The sequence below is a fragment of the Ascaphus truei genome, chromosome 15 (assembly GCF_040206685.1).
Source record: "Ascaphus truei isolate aAscTru1 chromosome 15, aAscTru1.hap1, whole genome shotgun sequence".
NCBI classification, from domain to species: domain Eukaryota; kingdom Metazoa; phylum Chordata; class Amphibia; order Anura; family Ascaphidae; genus Ascaphus; species Ascaphus truei.
The window spans coordinates 13,383,700-13,408,582 of record NC_134497.1 but is presented as its reverse complement, the minus strand read 5'-3'; the positions used below and the strand labels follow the sequence as shown (position 1 = coordinate 13,408,582).

Sequence of the window (24,883 nt, the reverse complement as noted above, 5' to 3'; positions counted from 1 at the left end):
CCAATAAGCAGAAAAATGGAACAGGGAAAAATCTGCTTCAAAAATAAAAGTATACTCTCTCTATTTTTTTTTCTGGAGAAAAGCTTGGATTTGTTGAACCATCTTCCTTTTGAGGTGGCCTTTGTGATGCACTGCTAGTAGTGACTGAAGGGGTTAACTTATCCCCCAGAGTAAAGTTTTCTTCTAGCAGAAAGATCCTTATAGATATGTCTAGACAGGCTTTGGAAATTCCTTTTCCTGCAGTATGGGAACAGATGTACAGAAAATGCACATTTTTACCTCTGCAAAGGAGGGAAAAACGTCACTCATCCACATACTCATTTGTTTAGAGTGATATCACACACATGTGTATGCTTTGATATTTAGATTTGCTATTTGTTGTAACTTTAGCATGTTTGTGAAGGTTAATATAATAGCATCCACAGAGCAAGACACTGCAAAAGAAAAACTGCTTCACATACTGAGAGCACAACTTATAAAGCCCCCCCCCCCCCTTATTTCTGCTGAGTGGGGGTCTGCTTAGAAACCCTGGGATAAATCAGATAAGCAGGATCTTATCATGTGTCATTTACAAGGAAATGTTAAGGCAAGTCATGATCTGTAAGTATCATGGTTTCATTAAGGTCTCAATAGGGGAAAAATGTATTGCACAACAAAGTGTATTTGTAATAATTATTCAGACATAAGTCACAGTATTAAGGTGATATATACAGAGAGGTACAGAGAGACCCTCAGGCTCAACTTATATCTTTGTGTGTGACTATATATATATGTGTGTGACTATATATATATATATGTGTGTGACTATATATATATGTGTGTGACTATACACACACACACACACACACACACACACACACACACACACACACACACACACACACACACACACACACACACACAGTTAGATGGGCACTTTTCCTAATTCATTCTTTTCTATATGTTAAACAAAATAAAAGAAAGTATCTGTTTCCTTTGACAACAGACCAATGTTGCACCTAATTACTGCAACTCTGAACAATGCTTAAAATATATATATAAAAGACAGCCCCCCCCCTCTCCCCCCATCCCCCTGTTGGACTCTGTGAGCCTGACAGCCTGTGCCTTTAATGCCTGCGGGGCGTTCCCTTCAGCTGAGCAGCCGCCTTGCCATTGGCCACAAGCCCTGCCCATCACCCCCACCTCCCGTCCCCTAGTGTCAGCTTTCCGTGCGGTTTGGAAGGGCAGTCCCAGTCTGGCGGTGACGTCACGGCTGTCTGCCTCCCATCCATATGAAAGTGAATCTCCTTGGACTTGAAGTGAAGGGGGGAAGCTGCTGCCGCTGCTGCTGCTGCTGGGGAGCCAGTGCACAGGGACACAAAGTATCAGCCCCATCCCCTCTGCAGCAAAGACTCCCCCCCCCCAAGCCTGGGAAGTTGGGGAACAGGAAGGTTCCTCTCTCCTTACTTCTTGATCTGTGATGTAGCAGCAGCAGACTTCCCCATGCTGTTGGATCCTGGAGACTGTGTCTAGTGTTTAAAGCACTTTTTTTTTACTATATATATATATACAGTATATATATATTATTTTTTCCCTTCTTTTAAATGTATAATTTGATGGGTCTGAACAGCACAGCAGCCACACAGCCTAATGTCTCCTGTACATGTAACTGCAAAAGGTCTTTGTTCCAGAGTATGGAGATCAGTGAGTATCTTGATTATTATTACTTTAAAAGAAAGTTTTTTTTGTGGATAGGGCTTTTTGGGGGGGGGGGGGGTTTGTGGGGTAATTTGTTGTTGTAATGGAACTGCTGATGTGTATGGGGGTTTTGTACAGCTCTCCCCTCCCCCTCCCTTTTTCTAGAGCGCAGAAACTTTTCTGCTTGAACTTCTTGGAATTACTGTCCTTCAGGTTAACCCGTTCACTTCCAGCACTGAATTACTTCCCTCCTGTTTTCTTTCTGAATATGATTTTTTTGAGCCAGAAACTGTCAATTATGTCACCCCCCACCCCCCCTGATTCTAAACAAATGATTTGTTTGTCTGCTGTTGGATGTCAAATAATATTGGGAATTAATTGGAAGTCCCCCCCTCTGTGCTGCTGGAGTATGGAGATGTTGTATCAATATTAGAGTTCACATGCGGATTTGATTCAGGGCAGCTTAAGCAGAAGAGAACCCCCCCCCCCCGATGGATCACATTAGGGGGGCTGTGTTGTGAAGGGGTGTTGGGGGAGCACTGTGTCCCCTTTTGGAAGCTGGCTGGGGTGAGTCCTTGTCACTTTCAGCTGGCCTCTCTTATCTTGGCAGGCTGCTTTGTCTGTGTGTTCCCATAGCCAGACACTGACGGAGACTATTTAAAGCCCATCAGTACAGAACAATACTTGGTCCCAGATCACTGAGCTACTTTTTTATTTTATTTTCAAAATCTCTTCCCTCTGCTGGATTTCCATTTGCAAGGCTGTCATTTTCTGTTCTGGGACCCCCCTGTTGAAAAGGATATGTGCAGAAGGGGGCTGTAATTGATCCTATTAGGATTAAGAGTATAAAGTTTGTAGGCTAAAAGTGTCTAAATAATTATAGTGTCAGTGCAGCCTGTACATTTTTTTAAAAAATTATTATTATTATTGAATTTCTTCCCCTTTTTGATAACCAAATAGTGATTTACCATATGTTATACGCCAAATGCAAAAAAACCCCCCAAAAAACAACCCCTGCTAACTTTGTTTCCCCATCTAGGGAAATATATCCTGCAAAAGCAATACCTAAAAAGTACTATTCTGCCTGAAAAAAAGATAGACCTCCCTTAGTTATAATTGAGAGGAAATGGTTAGGGAAGATTAGATGGTTTGACTAGTACAGTTAATCTTCTCTACCTCCCTTGGAGGCTGTCGGGCAGAGCAAAGCCCCTTAAACGAGTTGCAGGATTCCACCCCAGGGGTGGCTGCACAACACGGAAGGGGTTTACTTTTTATATTAGACTCCTGGCAAAGTCAGCAGCTAATATTATAGCATGCGTACCTTTTTTAACTGGATGTCCAGGATACTTTTCTTCATGGCTAAGGGAAAGGTTTTATGGGACTGCGCTGAGGGAACAGCAGTGACTGCACCAAATATTTTGGAGACAGGAGGGGGTATGATACTGTCTTTCTAAAAAACCTGGCTGAGGGTTGCAGACATTTAGATGCTATTTCTACGTCTAAACAGAAATTAGTGTCGAGTTTACAATAACACCCGCACCCAAAGTTTAAACATTTGTTTAAAAATAATTTAAAAAAATCAAATTGTTAACATATATTTTTTTTTTCTTCTGACTACTGCAAAACCCCAATATATGGGGGCTAGCGCACAGGATATTTAGAGGTGCTTGTAGCTTGTAATGTTCCATGTAACTTGCATGGTTTTCTTTAATAACCTACATTACATTATTCTCATTATCGCTGCAGTTTTAATTTAATACCTAAATGCATGCATGAATGAAAGCAGTTTTGTATTTATTAACATAGATTAACCCCCGAGTACTTCCCCTTATTCAAACTAGCATGCTAAAACTACAGACAGTTAAAGTTAATGCATTTGTAGACCCCACCAGATACGTGAATATTTAATAAAACAAAATAGCAATTACATGAAGGAGATGGAATGAGGCAAAATATCCTTAAAACTGATTAATCAGGGCAGTCAGAAGTATTATGTCATTGTTTAAATGAGGAGGATGATGTTGAAAAGCGATTACATGGTTGGCCAAATGAGTACATTAAGACCCTATGTTGTCCTTCTTTCATATACAGTTTAAATATCAAAGCCGACACAATTAGGAAATGCTTGCATCTTAATTAGGAATGCTTTGTCTTTTAATTCCTAAGCACTTGACATCAGGGGCACTGAGAGAGTCTTTAACGTAGTCCGTAATGAGGTCTGGGTTCACATCGCTGCTATAAATGATTCTGTAGGTGTAACATAGCGGTCGTTAATATTTATTTTGAACAATCATTTGATATTTGGTTGATTGCATCACTTTTATATTGGTTCAGTGTTATCTCCTCCCTATGGATTGTCATCTTTTCTGTTACCCATCGCTTCCAAAATTCTCTCCCAAGTTGGGTAGCCCTTGTGCTATCTCTCATGAATCTCTGGTTAGTGCCTTATTGCGTTTTTTAAAAGTTGAAAGGCTGCAGGCAAATGGTCCAGCTCCAGTCTTTTTTTTTATCTGCTCATTTAAAGGTGGGCTGTACATTAGGTGTAAGATTTTATCACCGCAGTACATGTTGCGTTATGACACTGAGTATCTTTGTAAATTCCCTAACCCCTCAAAAATGCTTTTCATTGGAGACCCTAGGAAGGAAGCCCCCCACACACAGACCAGTATCTTGGTGCCAGGTTTTGCCATGTTGATTTTGTTTGGTGCGTTGGGTCCACTCGCTCGGTGATAACTGAAGGATGAATCCTCCCCATGGGAGAGGTGTCTGTATGAGAAATTAGACATTGGGATGGTCGGGCAGGGGCAGCAGCCGTAACTATTAGATATAAAGTGTAATCGAGAGCATCTAAGCAAACACAGCTTCAGATGGTTGAGTGTGCACTCATACTTGTTTTTGCTGCATATTGCATTCTCACTTGGATGCTGATAAGCCCTAGACATTGTATTCTGGCACAGGTCATGCTACGTCTATGTAAAAACCCCTCCATCCCCTAACGCCTCCACCCTCGGCAGGGACCCCCTAACGCCTCCACCCTTGGCAGGGACCCCCTAACGCCTCCACCCTCGGCAGGGACCCCCTAACTCCTCAACCCTCGGCAGGGATCCCCTAACTCGTTCACCCTCTGCAGGGACCCTCTAATTCCTCCACTCTCTGCAGGGACCCCCTAACTCCTCCACCCTCGGCAGGGACCCCTAACTCCTTCACCCTCTGCAGGGATCTCCTAACTCCTCAACCCTCTGCAGGGACCCCCTAACTCGTTCGTCCTCTGCAGAGACCCCCTAACTCGTCCGTCCTCTGCAGGGACCCCCTAACTCGTCCGTCCTCTGCAGAGACCCCCTAACTCGTCCATCCTCTGCAGAGACCCCCTAACTCATCCATCCTCTGCAGGGACCCCCTAACACGTCCGTCCTCTGCAGGGACCCCCTAACTCGTCCATCCCCTGTAGGGACCCCCTAACTCCTGCATCCTCACTGACATACCTAACCGTTAATTTCAGCGACTGTTCCCAAATTCTACGTCAGATAAGGACAACATATATACAATTTATTACTACTTTAAGTTATATATAGATATATATATCTATATATAATGCAGAGTGTAAAATACAGCAATGGCAGTGACTCCGTGTCCCAATATAAGTCCGGCAGTAGGAATAACTGGAAATGCATTAGTTCAGGGGCGGCCAATTCCAGTCCTCGAAGACCACCAACAGGTCAGGGTTTCAGGCTATCCCTGCTTCAGCACAGGTGGCTCAATCAGTCCCTGCTTCAGCACAAGTGGCTCAATCAGAGGCTACGTCTTCGACTGATTGCGCCACCTGTGCTGAAGCAGGGATATCCTGAAAACCTGACCTGTTGGTGGCCCTTGAAGACAGGAGCTGCCCACCCCTGCACTTGTTCAATACACCAGGTTTGATTCCCAGAGCTGGCACCTGTATCCCACACAGCGCATTGTGACATTGAGTCCCATCCGCAGGAAAGGTTATAGTCCCGTCTTACTGGGGCACCCTGATTTGAGCAGAGATACTGAGCGTTAACCACAAGTACTACAGCAACATGAAGCCAGAACCTTCTCCGGAAAGCCTGCTGATGTCAACTAACTGTTTTCGACTATTCAGGACCCTGATATTATTATTTTTAGTTTATATCTGGTTAACAAGGGGATAGAACGCATTGAAGCAAAATCCTTCTTTATTCATTTTTTTTTTACTCTGGCAGCAAAAGAGACCATGCTGTTCCATCCCCAAAATCTGAAAGATACAGGCAGACATTTCAGGGGGGGACACTTCCCAAATAGAAATGTTACCGTCTCTGTACAGAGCTTTTTTTAAAAGGGGCTAATAACAGTTGACAAAAATAATAACGTCGATTCAAAATGATTTTGAAATGTCAATAAATGTGTATATTATTGAGCATGTTCACGAGTAATTTCTCCCTGTCTCATCCTCACCTTTTTTGTGTAGGGGAAAAAAATTATCTATCTATCTATCTATCTATCTATCTATCTATCTATCTATCTATCTATCTATCTATCTATCTATCTATCTATCTATCTATCTATCTATCTATCTATCTATCTATCTATCTATCTATCTACTGTATCTATCTACTGTATCTCTCTATCTATCTACTGTATCTATCTACTGTATCTATCTATCTCTCTATCTCTCTATCTATCTATCTATCTATCTATCTATCTATCTATCTATCTATCTATCTATCTATCTATCTATCTATCTACTGTATCTCTCTATCTATCTACTGTATCTATCTATCTCTCTCTCTATCTCTCTATCTATCTATCTATCTATCTATCTATCTATCTATCTATCTATCTATCTATCTATCTATCTATCTACTGTATCTCTCTATCTATCTACTGTATCTATCTACTGTATCTATCTATCTCTCTCTCTATCTCTCTCTCTATCTATCTATCTATCTATCTATCTATCTATCTATCTATCTATCTATCTATCTATCTATCTATCTATCTATCTCTCTATCTATCTCTCTCTCTATCTCTCTATCTATCTCTCTCTCTCTATCTATCTATCTATCTATCTATCTATCTATCTATCTATCTATCTACTGTATCTCTCTATCTATCTACTGTATCTCTCTATCTATCTCTCTATCTATCTATCTATCTATCTATCTATCTATCTATCTATCTATCTATCTATCTATCTATCTATCTATCTATCTATCTATCTATCTATCTACTGTATCTCTCTATCTATCTACTGTATCTATCTACTGTATCTATCTATCTCTCTCTCTATCTATCTCTCTCTCTCTCTATCTCTCTATCTATCGATCTCTCTATCTATCTCTCTATCTATCTCTCTATCTATCTATCTATCTATCTATCTATCTATCTACTGTATCTCTCTATCTATCTACTGTATCTATCTACTGTATCTATCTATCTCTCTCTCTATCTATCTCTCTCTCTCTCTATCTCTCTATCTATCTATCTCTCTATCTATCTCTCTATCTATCTCTCTATCTATCTATCTATCTATCTATCTATCTATCTATCTATCTATCTATCTATCTATCTATCTATCTATCTATCTATCTATCTATCTATCTATCTATCTATCTCTCTATCTATCTCTCTATCTATCTCTCTATCTATCTCTCTATCTATCTCTCTATCTCAGTTTGTTTTTAAATAGAGGAATGTACTTTTAAGACCTTCTGCAAATCATTTCATCCAGTTAGTGTCAGCTGAACTGCTTAAAAAGCTTCAGAAGCGATCTGATCTGCATTATATCCGGTTGTGGGCAATTGCATTCCCCGTTTAAAACTGAAGTCCCACGGATGGACGCTGGCATTGAAGTTGTAGGGATGGGGAACATGTAACTGTTTTTTCTTTTTACCACTTCGCTTTGTAATTTTAAGATCTGTGTAAAAACCTGACGGCTGAAAACGGCAAGAAACATGGTGAAATATACACTTCTTTGGTGAGGGGATTAATTGGATGCTTGTGACACACACAGACACAGACACACACACACAGACACACACTCAGTCAGACACACACTCAGTCAGACGCACTCAGACACACAGTCAGACGCACTCAGACACACAGTTAGACGCACTCAGACACACAGTCAGACGCACTCAGACACACAGTCAGACGCACTCAGACACACAGTCAGACGCACTCAGACACACAGTCAGACGCACTCAGACACACAGTCAGACGCACTCAGACACACAGTCAGACGCACTCAGACACACAGTCAGACGCACTCAGACACACAGTCAGACGCACTCAGACACACAGTCAGACGCACTCAGACACACAGTCAGACGCACTCAGACACACAGTCAGACGCACTCAGACACACAGTCAGACGCACTCAGACACACAGTCAGACGCACTCAGACACAGACGCACTCAGACACAGACGCACTCAGACACAGACGCACTCAGACACAGACGCACTCAGACACAGACGCACTCAGACACAGACGCACTCAGACACAGACGACACAGACGCACTCAGACACAGACGCACTCAGACACAGACACTGTTGTTACCTTTCACTCAGCACTTCTGCCATGGAGAGCCTATGCAGAGACCAAACTATGCCAGGAACACTGAAAGTATCTGCACAATCTCTTCTGTACGTGTCTACAATAGGAGCCATTGTTATGTGTACTGCAAAAACGGACACTTGCAAACCTATTCTCATGCAGTGTATCTGTCTAAGGAACCAGGCTAAATAATGGGCTTCCCTATCTTGCGTGCAGCCACCTCTCGGGTGGAGTCCCCACAGTTCATGCGTTTTTAAGAGCTTCAAATAAGTAACTCCAATAATGTACTGAGCATACTGTCGGCATCGCGACGAGACTGAGGCATACAAGTACTGTGACAATAAGCGCATTATAATAATCTTAGAAAAATAAAGTGTGTGTGTGCGCATTTCACAACAAACCCACTAAGAAAAACACCCAGTTAGAACAGCAAGCAAAAGCTGCGTTGGTTATTTTCATCTGATTGTCGCTTCTGTGCTATTTGCTGTCTGTTCTGCAATCTAATTTTAACATGGAAAGAACAGAATCTGGAATGCAGCGAGCCCAGATCTGATTATAAATGCGCGCATATGCTCTGTATTCACGCCAGATTGCCGCTGTTATGTAACCTATTGTTACCGAATCAGGCTAACCCTTTCCTTGCCGGTTGTGGGACATTCTGAACATAACCAATTAGATTGTAAGCTCCTCGGGGCAGGGACTCCTCTTCCTTAATGTTATGTTTGTCTACAGCCCTTATTCCCATGATCTGTTATTTATATTATCTGTTATTTATTCGATTACCACATGTATTACTACTGTGAAGCGCTATGTACATTAATGGCGCTATATAAATAATGACATACAATACAATCTAATATTCATTTTTTTTTATTTTTATTTTTCGGGAGACCAGATGTGGTTTCCGGGTGAATAAGGCACTGCAGGAGTGCGGTTATTTTTGCACAGGTGGTTAAGTGCAGCAAAGGAATTCATACATGCTCGGTAGCTATTAGGCAATGGGGAATGATTTTGGAGATTTTGTAGACTCGGAAATGTTACAGCAAATATGAAAATCCTCCAGCTACTGCAGAATGTGAACAGCTCAACCCCCTTATAACGCTGTGCTTGGGGTCCAAAGAATCACGTTGCGCTATAAGCGGAACGCAATAGAAATAATGTACAATTGTATGCATTGTACAATAAAGTATTTAAGACACCAATAATCGTGTTGTAAAGTATTCATAAATACGAAAATTGGGAGCCACACTCGCATCGCGTTATAAGCGGATCTGCGTTGTAGCGGATCGCGCTATAACGGGGTAGAGCTGTACTTTGTAAGAGAGTTTGCTCGTATATGTATTGTAGTTGGAGAACGTGCGGTATAATAGTTAAAGCGTTCTATTAAATCCAGAAGCGAGGGAACCTCCGTTATTTACATTCGATGAGACTTTGCATCCATTTATCTCATCCTACACCCCCTCCTCCCCCCTGGGAATTTGCTTCCACAATTCCGCCCCAGAGGTGGCAGGATAACTGCCTTGTGATATTTCATTGTAAGGCGTTTTATCTCCGTGGGCGGGTATTATAGAGCAGGGAACGTAGCTCCGACCACCTTCTCTTCTCTCTTTTTTTTTTTCATAGACCACGTGGTCCAATTTATGGCATTATTGTGATAACCCCCCCCCCCCTCAACTCCCGCCCTCAAGCTTCAGCACAGGTGGCTCAATCGGAGGCTGAGACACCTTCCTCCTGTCTCTGTACGTTCTTCCTACCTACCAATTAGATTGTAAGCTCTTCGGGGCAGGAATCTATTTATATGATTGTCACGTGTATTACTGCTGTGACGCGCTATGCACGCCAATGGCGCTATATAAAGACAGACATACATGCATGCATGCATTGAGCCACCTGTGCTGAAGCAGGGACTGGTTGAGCCACCTGTGCTGAAGCTGGGCTATCCTGAAAACCTGACCTGTTGGGGGGGCTGGAGGACCGGATTTGAGCACCTCCCCTGTGGAGTATACAGCTTTAATTACCACTTTCAATTTCTGAACGGTAATCTTCGTTAAGGAAGAGTTTAGGTCAGGCTACTTTCCACTGAGCTGTATTTAGATGCAGGAGTAAGATAAGTCTTTCTTGGGGATGTTTTGTAACAGGACAGTTGAACCTGATTCTTTTGATCTGGGTTAAATGCTGCTTTACTTAATTGGAGTGAATAATAACACTGTGTTCTGGTTTCTGTCTGGGAGAGATAGGGGGCACGGTGCAGCGAGCTCCGTCTGCAGGCATGAACTTGATGCGCGCAACTGAGATTTCACTTGACTGAGCAGCGGCACTGTGTGTTTTGGGTCTTGTAAAGAGAGAACAGACCAATTATTGTAACTCCAACCCCTTAATCCCTGGACCGACTACAACACATTGATCCGCAGCACTAAACCGTTGCTTGTTTTTTTTGTGTCATTTTAACACAACCCTCCCCCCCCCTGAAAATTAACTTCTTGTAACCGTAGAATGATTCTCAATATCTCCCAACTCCATCCAACGTAGGCTCCTGGTTTTCTGAGCCCGACGACATTTATAATCTTAATTTGTGTAATGGTGGGTGGGTGGGTGGGGGGGCGTTCAAATTTTTTTCCCCAAAAAGTTTGCAGACTTTTTCATTTGTGAACTCCAAACGCAACGGTTTTTTTTCCTTCAAAAATAAAAGAATTGTTTTTTCGGTTAAAATTTCGCTTGGATTGGAAAGTTTGTCCCCGTTTTGATCCTGCCCACCCTTACATTTGAACCGTTAGCGTGCCCTTATAACGTACCTGGTACAGCACGGGCACTGCCAGATGCCCTGTTGCGATACCGGACAAAAAAAAAATGCTTGTTTTCTAGGAGATTTTAACGGGCTAATGGAGCTGTCGGCGTTGGAAGGGAAGCCCACTCCACCTTCGTTCACATCAGCGGGGGGGTGGTGGTCTTGGGAAGACTCCTGGCGTGATGACGTGACCCAACCTCCATGACCTAGAACCCCCAGGTATAAACCAATGGGGAACTCCATCCGGACACTAGACCTCTATCTATGTTTGGGGGTGTTTTGCGGGTATTTAGTTCAGCCGGCGGGAGGCAGCCATGATGGAGGAATATGGACCAGTCTCCCAGCTGCAAATACACCACAATATATATATATATATGGTCGCCTTTTTCACCCACCATAACTTAAAGTGTGTGTGTGTGTGTGTGTGTGTGTGTGTGTGTGTGTGTGTGTGTGTGTGTGTGTGTGTGTGTGTGTGTGTGTGTGTGTGTGTGTGTGTGTGTGTGTGTGTGTGTGTGTGTGTGTGTGTATATATATATATATTATTATTATTATTATTATAATTATTTATTAATCTTGATAACAGGGGAGTTTGTATGATTTAATGCAGTTTTTTTTTGTTGTTGAACCTTGTTTTTTGCAGCCAGGAGAATATGATAGATAATTCCCGTCATGTTTGCAGTGCTCCAGTATACAGGAGAGCTTGTATCCAGGTTTATTCTGTTTATGCAACAGCGAAATTCTTTTCCATTTTTTTTTTTTTGTTTCTAAACTTGTAAGTTGAACAGGTTTTTTTTTTTTCTCCTACCTAATTGGGGAAGCTTGGGGATTAATGCGGTAATTGCTCCGTGTTCGCGTTGTACCAATGTATTAACTGTATGTGTACGATGTACTTACTCTGCTGGAATTTATTCACATGGCGGACCTGAGTCCTCGTGTCTTCATCAATAGGAATTAAGCGTTCCCTCTACCGCTGCCCGCACACAATAAACAACAGCGCGGCTTTATTGGAATCAGTCGCCGGACAATCCTTTCGCTACAGACTTATGCTTTGAGGATATCATTTGGGTAGCTTCCCTATTGATTACTTGCCGGCAGCGCGGGTTGATTTAACCACTATCAGGTCGGGGAGGCAAATATACCCAGGAGCCTGTGCGGTATTTGCATAAGCGGCAGGAAAGTTGTAAGCACAGAGAAATAATTGATGCCCCACACACCGGTAACAGTATTGTTGCCCTAATGATCGGAAACACTGCATAATTATAATAATAATAATAATTCAAAAATAAAACGTTGTTAGCCCGTTGGAAAAATCTTTAAAGCAAATTTTTTTGTTTGTTGTTGTTGTGGTTTTGGAACATTTTAAGACATTTTAGTGCATTTTCAGTGCCCCTTTTTTGCTTTTCGAAGGAGGTTCGTTTTGGATGAGCAGAGCGGACACTTTTTGTAAATTCCCAGTCATGGGTTGTAGTTTCTGCTCCCTTTAAATAGAAGTAGCTTTGGGCAGTTGAAAGCATACGGTCATACTTAATACCGCTCTTTTTTACCGTTTGTAACTTTTTTTTTTAAAGTGTTCCTATACGTAAAAAGAAAAAGGATTCCATTTGTTTTTCTTACATTTCTAACTGAACATTTCTCAGCCTGAAGAAGTACTTGGATTTTTTTTTTTTTAATTTCTAAGGACAAAAACTCCTTAATTCTTAGATCCTGTTTCTCAAAAACAAGATGGCATCCATTAACCCCTCCAGTGCCGGAGGGACTCCCAACGCAGTGCATTGCAGGACCCTCCCTCCGGGGGTTAAGCCGGTCAGGCGTGAAGGTCGGGGGCAGGCTTGAGTCTGTAAATAACTCATTATTCAGCACAGCCAAACAAAGTAATGTTACACCCAGCCCTCAGTGTGGGCTGCTCCAGCCCACATGCTCTCTTTTCAGCCTAATAATGAATGCATGTTGGTGGAATATAGATGTACCTCTTCCGGAGTTCACTGGAATTACCAGCTTCTCAAACGTGGCATGAACCTTGGATAGGGTGGCCAGGTGGCGTCTTCAACAATGCTGGACACAATGGTGAAAGTTGCGGCACACTCGAGACACATATATACACACACGCACACCTTTCTCTCCGCTCCATGCTGTTTCCTCCTCACTTTGGGCCCACCCTCAGGCTCCTGACACCTCCTCCTGATTGGCTGCTGCTAGGTAATGCAGCCAATCAGGATAGAAGAAGCAGCCCAGCCCCCTAGCAACAGCCTTGCTCTCTCGCGGCCCCCCCAAGACGGTCAGGTCATTATGTCCAGGGAGGTAATACCGGACACATACATGTCCAGTATTACTTCTAATGTTTTACTGGACAGTGAGTCCAAATACAGGACAGTCCGGTTCAATACTGGACACCTGGCAACCCTAACCTTGGATGAAGCGGCCATGTTTCTCAGGGGACGGACACACAAAAATGAATCACAGGACAGGGGCAGGATAGTCACGCTTCATATCGTGTTGGAATTGCAGTATGGTGAAAACACTTGGGCGTGTCATAACGTTTCAGCTTTTTCATCATTTAAATTTAGTTAAAGGAAAATGGTTATCTTGTAGTGTTGTTTTCTACCCTTTCCTCTGTCGCTCTAACACAAGCCCTCATTCTCTCCCGTCTAGACAATTGTAACCTTCTAGTGTCCGGCCTTCCTTCCTCTCACCTGTCTCCGCTACAATCTATCCTAAACGCTGCTGATAGAATCACTCTGCTCTTTCCTAAATCTGTCTCTGTGTCTCCACTGCTGAAATCCCTCTCCTGGCTTCCTATCAAATCCCATATTACACATACAATTCTCCTCACTTTTAAGGCTATACCCTCCTCTGCCCCTCATTATACCTCCTCCCTAATTTCTCCTTATACACCTGCCCGATTCTTGCCTTCTGTTCCAGGATGTTTGCTGTCTACCCCTTCTTGTATCTAAAGCCCTCTCGCGCCTAAAACCTCTCTCACCGACTGCCCCGCACCCCTGGAATGCCTTTCCCCTCAACACCCGACTTGCACCCTCTCTATCCACCTTTAGGACCTTTCTTAAAACACACTTCATTAAAGAAGCATATGGGTCGCTCCGTGGCTGACGGTATACACCTCCTGCACTGACCTTGGCCCCCCTGCAGACTCACTTACCTGAACACCCTCCTCCTGTCTCTGCACGTTCTCCCCTACTTACCACTTAGATTGTTAGCTCTTCAGGGCAGGGAGTCCTTTTTCTATTGTTTTGTCTGAATGTGCTTATTCCCATCTATGTGTTATATTATTATGTCACGTGTGTTGTAAAGTGCCCTTCTTTTGACTCGGTACGTTCCTCCTACATACAAATTAGATTGTAAGCTCCTCGGAGCAGGGACTCCTCTTCCTAAATGCTTCTTCCCATGACCCGTTATCTGTATTTGTTATTTATATGATTGTCACGTGTAATACTACTGTGAAGCGCTATGTACATTAATGGCGCTATATAAATAAAGACATATCATACACGCACAGACACACACACACACACACACACACACACCCCTCTAACTAGAGAGCGTGTTGCAGCGATTCCTAAACTGCAGGGCTGAGGTTTTTTTACACTGCGGCTACTTTCATATTCCTATAAATGCTGAATTGTTTTACAGGTTTTGTGGTCATAATAATATTTTTTTTAAAATGGGAACTTGGCGAGTTGGCATGTTTCGCATGTTTAGAACCAATCACTGACAACGAATGTGCTGCGATGTAAGCAGATGCTGAGTACGACTACTTCCATAACTATACCAATGATCTATCTTCTTATCAAAGAGTCGTGACCCAAACCGTCTTACTCATTGGAAATGAATCTTGCGCACAGAAGAGCAATCTCCTATATTAATGATCTAAAAAAAATTGTTTTTCATATATTCAAATTATGCGATTAAATAAAACAATTTCTCGGTTGAAAACTCCAACTCTGATTTGTTTAGATCCTTGGATTTGACCGATGTGGAGACCCGGCCATAAGACTGTTGACCGATTGTGTCCCCATTTTATCAACAGTGAAATCACATCTGTGGGAAAAGGGTTCCCGCCTGGGTTATTCGTGTGGTTTAAATGTCCCCGGGGGAATGGCCCATTCAGACTGGCCTGCCAATAATCTTTCAGCTGATGAAATAAGGAGAAACTATTTAGAGCACATGGAAGTTTAAAAACACTAATTTGCTATTAGTTATACAGATCAATGGAACAACCTTCTAGTTCAGTGGTGTTTAACCGTTTCTTGGTTAAAGGACCGTGTAATAATACTGTGAAATTCCACGGAACTCCAACCCTCTCTAATAGCGCGTCTGAGATCAGATGCATTGTAAGGAACCCCAACCCTCTCTAATAGCGCGTCTGAGATCAGATGCATTGTAAGGAACCCCCAACCCTCTCTAATAGCGTGTCTGAGATCAGATGCATTGTAAGGAACCCCAACCCTCTCTAATAGCGCGTCTGAGATCAGATGCATTGTAAGGAACCCCAACCCTCTCTAATAGCGCGTCTGAGATCAGATGCATTGTAAGGAACCCCAACCCTCTCTAATAGCTCGTCTGAGATCAGATGCATTGTAAGGAACCCCAACCCTCTCTAATAGCGCGTCTGAGATCAGATGCATTGTAAGGAACCCCAACCCTCTCTAATAGCACGCCTGAGATCAGATGCATTGTAAGGAACCCCAACCCTCTCTAATAGCACGCCTGAGATCAGATGCATTGTAAGGAACCCCAACCCTCTCTAATAGCATGCCTGAGATCAGATGCATTGTAAGGAACCCCAACCCTCTCTAATAGCGCGTCTGAGATCAGATGCATTGTAAGGAACCCCAACCCTCTCTAATAGCGCGTCCGAGATCAGATGCATTGTAAGGAACCCCAACCCTCTCTAATAGCGCGCCTGAGATCAGATGTATTGTAAATTCTACTGCATTTGGTTTCAAATCACCTGAACATTGCAGGGATCCCTTTAGTGACCCCCAGCGAACCCCTGTTGGAAAAACACTGTTCTAGGATATGATGCTAGCAGGGCGCGATGGGGGTGCTGTCAGTGCCACGGCACCGAGCCCCACACTTACAGAGTCCCCCTCGCTCTTCCCCACAACAATGAAGCTGAATGTCTGGGGAGGGCACGGGGGCCTCCTTAACTGCCTCTTACCTGTCCAGCGGCACCTTGGCCTGCAGCGTCCCGTTATCGTGGCGTTTGTGACGCCTGAGGAGATGCCCCGCGAAATCACCGGCACCCAGCCCCCAAAAGAACCAGCCGGCCCTGGCACGTGCCCCGCAGCAGAACGATGAGCTCCCCCACCCTTTTTTTTTTAAAGTGTAAAATAAAAGTATTTGCTAACGAAACTGATTCATAGATTTTGCTTTTCAACGCACCATTGAATATTGTAATCAGTCCTCAATGTCAATGGAGCGCTGGGTGCCATTTTGTTTTATTTTTAACATAGGGTTGAAGCAGGGGGGTCTCCGGAGCTGAACCCCATTAATTTCAGCTCTGGGGACCCCCTGCTTCCGGAGATACAGCCGGCCGCAGAAGGAGTGCCAGTAGCCACTTGGCTAGCAGGGTAAACATAATGGCCGCTTTTCCAAGCTCCCACGCCCTGCGGGCCAATAGGAAGCCGTGACGTTAAACGGTTCGGCTTCCTATTGGCAAGCGTGACGCGGGAGCTTTAAACTTTGCCAAGGTACCCTCACCCCCTTTTTTTGGAGGCCTGTAACTCGGGAAGCAGGGGGTCCCCGAAACTGAAATTTAACAGGGTTCAGCTTCGGAAACCCCCACTGCTTCAACCCTATGCTAAAAAAAATAATAATTAAAAAGTGCATGAATTGCTTCTTGAAGATACTGAAGAACTCTGCTTGGCGTCTTACTGATGCAAACCGTTTCAAGCACAAGGCAAGCAGAACCCGGCACTGCTCGCTGCGTCCAGATTCTTGACAGTCTAAAAGAAATCTCTCGGAATGGCGCGGCGTGGGGAGACGCCACGGCGAACACGCAATCTCCAATTGGTGCCGCAGTGGGGTGTGACTATCTCCCTTTTTATGTCACGTATTAATTGACATTTTCAGCTTTTGTGTCTCGGCGGAGGAGTGGGTTTGGAGATGACAGCACATTTTGATGAATACGAGTTTCCGTTATTGTAATGGAAAAGCTGATTTGGGAGTGAGACAATCCTGACGTTATTGGCCGTCGTTTTAAAGTGCAGTCTCTTCTGTGACATGGGCGAAATCCTGGTGATTTTTAAGCCGTTGTAATACTATGCATATTTTGTAACGTCAGCTTGGAAATATCGGTGAAAACTAGGTGGGGTTTCACTTCTTTTCCTTTCCATAGGGACATTGTCCTCTCTCCGTTCCTGCCCCATCCCTTGGCAGGGAGAAAGCTACTGAGTCTGTATCAACACAGAGAGAAGTAAGTGTGTTGAGACACATTGCTCTGTTCTGTAGCGCAGAGCTGCGGTGTATGTAGGTACCGGTTCTGATGCAGTATGTTAGGCCTGTATCACTTCCGATATCAAAGATTTATTTTGGCAAATATAAGGAGAAAATAATGGTGCACGGGAGGCGCAATACATCTCATTATAATTTGTGCACCATGTAACTCCCCCAACACCTTCTACTGACTCCCCCCAAGGTGCAAGCTGGGGCAGACACAGAATGTGATACATCTCATAATCTGTGCATCATGTAACTCCTCCTACTGAGTCTCCCCAAGGTGCATGCTGGGGCAGAGACGCAGAATGTGATACATCTCAGTATAATCTGTGCACCATGTAACTCCCCCCCAACTCCTCCTACTGACTCTCCCCAAGGTGCAAGCTGGAGCAGAGACGCAGAATGTGATACATCTCATTATAATCTGTGCACCATGTAACTCCCCCCAACTCCTCCTACTGACTCTCCCCAAGGTGCAAGCTGGGACAGAGACACAGAATGTGATACATCTCATTATAATCTGTGCACCATGTAACTCTCCCCCCAACTCCTCTTATGTATCTCAGGAAGCAGGGGGTTCCCGGAGCTGACATAAGCGTGGCAACCCCCCACCTCCACCCCCAATTAATCCCTCATCTCCCCCACACCCAATGGAGAAGGCTCTTTAAGCCGATATCCGGTCCCATGTCACTCAATCATGGCCAGCCTATGCCACCCAGAACACTGACCCCTCCCTCCCCCCCCCCCCCCCAGCACCCAAAGACATCCAAGGGTAAGCCTACCACCAAGAGGATACGGGTTCCCTTCCCACCGTATACCCAGGTCAAACATTCTCCAAAGTTGCCCGATATATAAAACTGAACCCATGTACCAAAATGGCTTTTTTTTCAAAATTATTTCTAGAACATCCTTTTTATCTATTACTTCCTTCTTTTTTTCCCTTCATATACATTATCAAAACCAACTCCTAAACATGAAGACGGTACTGTCAAAACAATTAGAAAACGAGAGGGAAGCCTTTTTAAGGCCCCCGGATGGGACCTCCCCACACCCAACCCAACCATTCCCACTCGACCGTGGCCTCTCGCCACCACGTCCCCACCAGGAATGGGGAAGGGTCTGGGGACCTCAGCGTTGTGCTGCCCTGTTCCCCAAGGAGTTGAGGCTCCCTTCTGCAGATTCCCCAATGAATGTGCGTATCTTGTGAACGGGGTGGTACTGCACCCTTTGCACGATCCTATATAAGTGAATCCTCCACCCCCCTCCCCCACCTCTGATTTCGGCTTTCATCTTTGTGTGACCTGAGCCAAGAGCGCGCCAGGAGAATGACACCCTGGGACACATTTCACGTGCCATTCCGGTTGGGGATTTTCCGTTGAGTGCCCATTCATTACCCCAACGGAGACAATGTGTTAGTGTAAATAAGCTTCATTTCCTTAAATAAGTAACCTGATCAGCCTTCCCGTTTCCTCCTCCGAGATAGAATATCACGGTTACGCCGCCAGGCCAACCCACAGCTTTGTTTGGTATTAAAACGCTGAATGGGGCACCTGAATGCCTTTTTATATCCTATTAAATGGATCCCATTCATGTTAGGGACGCATCTTGGTTGAGACTGACATTTTTTTTTTCCTCCTAGCAGCTCTTCATATTTTTAGCAGGTGACTAGAAACCAGGGAGACCTATCAAGGTCTGTTAACCCCTTTTGTTGCAAAAGTGGCCTGCAGTTTCATATCCGCAGAGGTGTGTTCCAAGAATATCCGTCCACCCGATGGAAGGTCCATACGGGGCCTGAAACGGTGTCTTTCCGCTGTTCTTGGCTGTCACATTCAAGGAGAATTGCATTAGGAACTTGTGAGTAGAGCTAAACTTTGTACCTGTCTTAGCCGCGTTTATAGTGACATTGGCGAAAGTTGAGCTTCAAGTGACGTCACCAAGGGGGGATATCCTTAAGACCTGACCTGTTGGGGTTCCCTGAGGACTGGAGTTGGGGAACACTGGTTTAGAGACAGTCAGATGGCGACTGTCTCTCCCAAAATCAAATAATACTGGCTTCCAAATTTTTGGTCGCTCCGTCGCGCCTACTATAAGCGCATGCGACGGATTCAATGTATATGTTTTGGCACGCCTTCGCCAGGCACTACAAACGCAGCCTAAGGCTTTGTCCAAAGTGCAGGGTACGGTGCAAACACTGGGACGCCAATGCATATGTGCATAGTGCGCGCTTGCACATGCGCTACAGGGAGAGCGGCGCCTCGCAATACAAACAAGTTTGTATTTCAAGCGCGATGCCGGGTCACGGAGGAGCGCGGAAGCTAGCACGTTCTACCATGGACGCGGCATTGGAGGAGACCGGCACTTTGAAGAAATTGTCTGTTTATGTTGTGTCGGCTACACAAGCCGTGTTCTCCTCGCCCGAGGCCGTTTCCCCTGCACTTTTGGAATATCCAGCTGCAATAAAGTTACAGCACTTAGCCATGTAACACCTTGTCTACCATTCTGCGGTCATGTCGGGATATTTATTACTTTCGCAAATTTAGACCCCGAAAACCTAAGGCCTGGGACATAGTGGTTGTATCCGGGCGGAGGCGCGCTGAGGCTCAGGTTTCCCTGGCCTTACACAGCGCGCCGTCCGTGGGCGTGTCGGGGGCGGGTCTGGGGGCGGGCCAGTGACGTCACGGAGCTGGTTCGCCCTCATTGGGCGAACCGCTCACGTGACCGGCCCTGCGCTCCGGCGAGCGCCAAATCTGAAGACTCGGTGAGACACACGCTTCCGCAAGCGTGCGGAAGCGCGCGCGAGCCCCTGCTTAAGCCGCTCTCATTGCGGCTGCAGGGGCTCGGTGCCGAGCAGCAGCGCGCCTCCGCATTATGCGCTGACCATGCCCGAGGCCTAACGCGCGCATCAAGAAAAAAAAACTAACATAAAAACAAGTGCACACGCTGAGATTGCAAAAACCCAACGGTGTGCACAAGAGAAGCATAATGACGGCCATATTTAAAAAGCCCCATCAAAAAAATGAAACCCAATGTCCTTTCACAATAGAACACTACTGGAGCGCCGCAATAAAGCGTGGGGTTGAGATGAAAAGGGGAAAGGGATTGGAATTGCGACTGTGAAACTTTTGTTGTAAAGTGTCCACTTGTCACTCAAGGAGTTAAGGATCCTATATCCCACCCCTAACTTCCCCCCCAGCCCCTCAAGGAAGGTTTGTTACTGTGGCATGCAGCAGCTGTAATCTGTAATCACACCGTATACCGATGAATCAACTTTCCATGACTTTGTACAAACACGTCTAGCTTTCTTTGTTCCTTTTTTTTTTGCTTTGCAATTGATGTCTGGAAAGGCCCAGAGGTTTTATTCTCTCGGAGAGAGAGAGAGCATGATTCATTTATTGCCGTCTGCGCCAGCCGAGTTATCTTACAGTAATTCCAGAGCAGTGATACCAGCCAAAAGTGATTCATATGCAGCAAAAAATGCACAAACAAGATCGGGTCAGAGCCAGCCCCCGTTGCCAGCCCCCAAACCGTCGGGATCTATTTTTGGTGTGGGAGAAAGATGGGGCCTGTGCTCATGAGGGGGAGATCCCCCTCGCTTAGCAGAAGGGTATCCTTGCCCTGTTTTGTGTTTTTATTGACATTGCTAATGCCTGGGATATCTGTAACTGCTAATGCCTGGGATATCTGTAACCTGAGACTGCATCCCCCCCTCCATTACAGCCGGACTATAAATCGGGAGTGAGCAACTCCAGTCTTTGAGGGCCGCCAACAGTTTAGGTGTTCAGGATATGCCTGCTTCAGCACTGATTGAGCCAGCTGGGATATCCTGAGAACCTGTCCTGTTGGTGACCCTTGAACTGGAGTTGCTCATAGATGCAGACGCCATTCATTTCCTTCTCCATATTTGTTGAATTCCCGTCTTTGGCGCACAAGATTTTCAGCAGCGTTCAAGCAATATAATCAGCGTTCCCTCCCAATTATACCTACTTATTCCTTTTTAGGCCGCGTCCATAGCAGCACGCGCCAGCTTCCGCGCTCCCCCGGGACGCGGCGTCGCGCTGCAAAGACAAACTTGGTTGTATTGCGAAGCGCCGCTCTCACATATGCATTGGCGCCCTAGTGTTTGTTTCGGCGTGAGCTACATAGCCTGCCCTATGGACGCGGCCGTAGTCCCCTATAACGACTGCGCTGAAGACAGTCTTCGTGCCTGCTTCCCAATATACACTTGGACTGTGACGCCAGGTGCATATCCGTGTATAGTTGTATCTCCGGCGTATCTCCCGCTACACAGCACATGGATTGTAAACTCTTCTATGTTGGACGGTGTAATGAAGACCACAGAGCACCTTGGCACTACATGTGAAGGAACATCAAAGGGGGGGCTGTTTCCAGTGTTTAGCCTCCACAGTAACTCACAATGGCACATACTTGCCCACAACCCAAATGTAGTAGGAGTCAGTGGTCAATGTAGATAACACGTCAAACTGTGGTAGGGAAATCCACCCCTCCACCCCCATTATTAACGTTGGCTGGGAGATACAGCTACAGACAACTGCATTCTTGTCATTGGCTGGCTGCAGACATCCATCGACCAATAGAAAACTTACTGAGCTCGTTCTACTGGTAGTTGGTTCTTGGAGGGGATGGGATGGACTCCCTGGACAAGTCCAAGACAGAGCTTCTCATACTACCTTCTAAGCCTGGCCCTACTGCCCCCTTCTGCATTACTGTTGGCCGTGCTATCATACACCCAGTATCACAAGCACGCTGCCCAGGGGTCACATTTGACTCCTCCCTCACGTTCTCCTCTCACATTCACAATGTAGCTAAAACCTGACGTTTTCACCTCCCTATCATTGCAAAGATACGCCCTTTCCTCTGTCCCTCTACTGCTAAAACACTAACACAGGCCCTCATTCTCTCCCGTCTCGACTACTGTAACCTCCTGCTGTCCGGCCTTCCTGCCTCTCACCTGTCTCCCCTACAATCTATCCTAAACGCTGCTGCCAGAATCACTTTACTCTCTCCTAAATCTCTCTGCTGAAATTCCTCTCTTGGCTTTCTATTAACGTCTGTATCACTTACAAAATTCTCCTCCTCACTTTTAAGACTATATACCCTCCTCTGCCCCTCCTTACATCTCAGCCCTAATTTCTCGCTATACACCTGCCTGACTCTTGTGTTCTGCTCAAGGATGTCTTCTCTCCACCCCTTTTGTATCGAAAGCCCTCTCCCGCCTAAAACCTTTCTCACTTACTGCCCCACCCCTCTGGAATGCCCTTCCCCTCAATTCCCGACTAGCACCCTCTCTCTCCACCTTTTAAGGCTGCGTCCCCGCTAGCGCTGAGCGGGCGGCGCTTAGCAAGGTGACTTGCATATATATAATATATATATGTCCCCGCTCATGCGATGTGCGCTCGCGTATGCGCGTGCACACACGCTCAGCGCTTAGATAAATAAAATTTTTATACTTTCCCGCTTGCTCAATATTCGGCAATGTCACCCCCCCTTCCCCCACTCCCCCCCACGCGCGAGCAGACGCAGGACACCCGCCACGCATGCTTTGAGCACCAGCCCGCTCAGCACCAGCGGGGACTCAGCCTAAGACATATTTTAAATACATATCAGGGAGGAGTGGCTCAGTGAGTAAAGACACTGACTGGCACTGAGTTTGAAGCAGGCGAGGCTGGTTCAATTCCCTGTGTCGGCTCCTTGTGACCTTGGGCAAGTCACTTTATCTCCCTGTGCCTCAGGCACCAAAAACATAGATTGTAAGCTCCACGGGGCAGGGACCTGTGCCTGCAAAATGTCTCTGTAAAGCGCCAAGTAAAACTAGCAGCGCTATACAAGAACATACTATTATTATTTTATCTAAAGCACCTCTTTAACGAAGCATATAGGTAGCTCCGCTGGCATGAGTTGGTATCGTAGACAAGACACACTGGATACTTGTTTATACTGGGGGAATTCAAGTATGTGCCATCAACAGACCGGTAAGGGTAAATGTGACTGCTTTTAATAAAGGTGAAGCCTGCCATTACCCCTACCTGTCTGTAATACACCTGTATTATGTTTGTATATATCTGTATTGTGAGACTGGTTCCAGAACTTCAGGAACCAGGGGTTAATGCGATGTTCAGCTGGAATGTTGCAAAGTGGTCTGTAATCTTTCCAAGTAAGGCCTTGGCTATGTTTAGCGCTTGCTGGCGGAAGCGTGCTGACGCGCGCTCCCGCTCAGCACTGAGCCCCTACAGCCGCAATTAGAGCGGCTTTAGTAGGGGCTCACCTGCGCTTCCGCGCGCTTGCGGAAGCGCAGGTCTTAGGGGAATTTTAAATTCCCCCGCTTGCCGGCGCGACAGGCCGGTCACGTGAGCGGTTCGCCCAATGAGGGCGAACCAGCTCCGTGACGTCACTGGCCCGCCCCCGGCCAGTGACACGCCCGCCCCCCTGACGGCTGCTGACAGTGCGTGCGGTAAGCCACCGCAAGGCCAGGGAAAGCACCCGCTTTCCGCGCGCCTCAGCACGCCAGCAGGGAACATGGCCGAGGCCTAACTCTTTGCAGGTAAATGTGTTTGTTGTTGCATTTCCACCCACCAGTCAGGGGCTGGGACATACTGCAAACACCTGGGGGGAGAGAGACCCCTAGCTAGATAAGCTCAGCTCAGCTTTAGCTGTGAGTTCAGAGTTTGTTAGCAGAGGCAGCTGGAAAGAAGCTGGTTGTGACTGGGAGACGCTGCAGGAAGAAAGAACAGGGAGAATCTCTTTAGGGAGGTCCCTGCACCCAAGTTTATAGGGTAACCCCAGTTTCCCAGTTGTAAGTGTGTGTGTGTTGATTTACTGTAAATAGTTGTGGATATTTCTTTTTCCAATAAATTAATTTGATAAACTCTGTGTTTCTGTCTGGCGAAATGATCCCTGGTTTGATAGTCCTGGGGTCCTGTGGCACCCACCATCTAAATCTCATCCAAAATGAAAAAGCTTCGCTGTCAACAGGTTTTATGTAAAAAGTCGCTTACATAGTGACACACCCAGTTATAGCGCGGCCATCCAGGTGGCCATAATAAACTATTGGGGTTAATTCAACATACACCAAACTGCGCCATTATGGTAATACCCCCCCATCAAGTCAATGGGGTTATGCACCATCGGCCGACACCCCCCCATTCATTTCTACCTCGATCGTCCACTTCAGAGAATTTTGAATGAACTCCCCCCCCCCCCTATATTTGTTACGTTGAGCTGAAAAGAACGGCAGGCAACCCTCACTGAGATTGTAAGCTCTTTGGATCAGGGTTCATGCTTTAAAGCTCTGCAGATTACATTTTTCTTAAAGGGAGGAAACAGGAAGATTCAAAAACGATATTGTGTGATTTGTTAGAATTTACTTATTTTATATATTCGTGTGTATGTGTG

General features: G+C 45.5%; 1 protein-coding gene across 2 annotated transcripts in view; it reads left to right on the top strand.

The window, feature by feature from the left end:
* Window positions 1-1,243: 1,243 nt before the first annotated feature.
* The window catches only part of PMEPA1 (prostate transmembrane protein, androgen induced 1), a 70,036-nt gene continuing 46,396 nt past the window's right edge, over window positions 1,244-24,883 (top strand). For both annotated transcript variants that reach the window (XM_075571648.1, XM_075571646.1), the window contains exon 1: window positions 1,244-1,683. In XM_075571648.1, coding sequence (XP_075427763.1) covers window positions 1,584-1,683 — 100 coding nt within the window. In that variant the 5' untranslated portion in view covers window positions 1,244-1,583. The remainder of the gene's footprint in view (window positions 1,684-24,883) is intronic.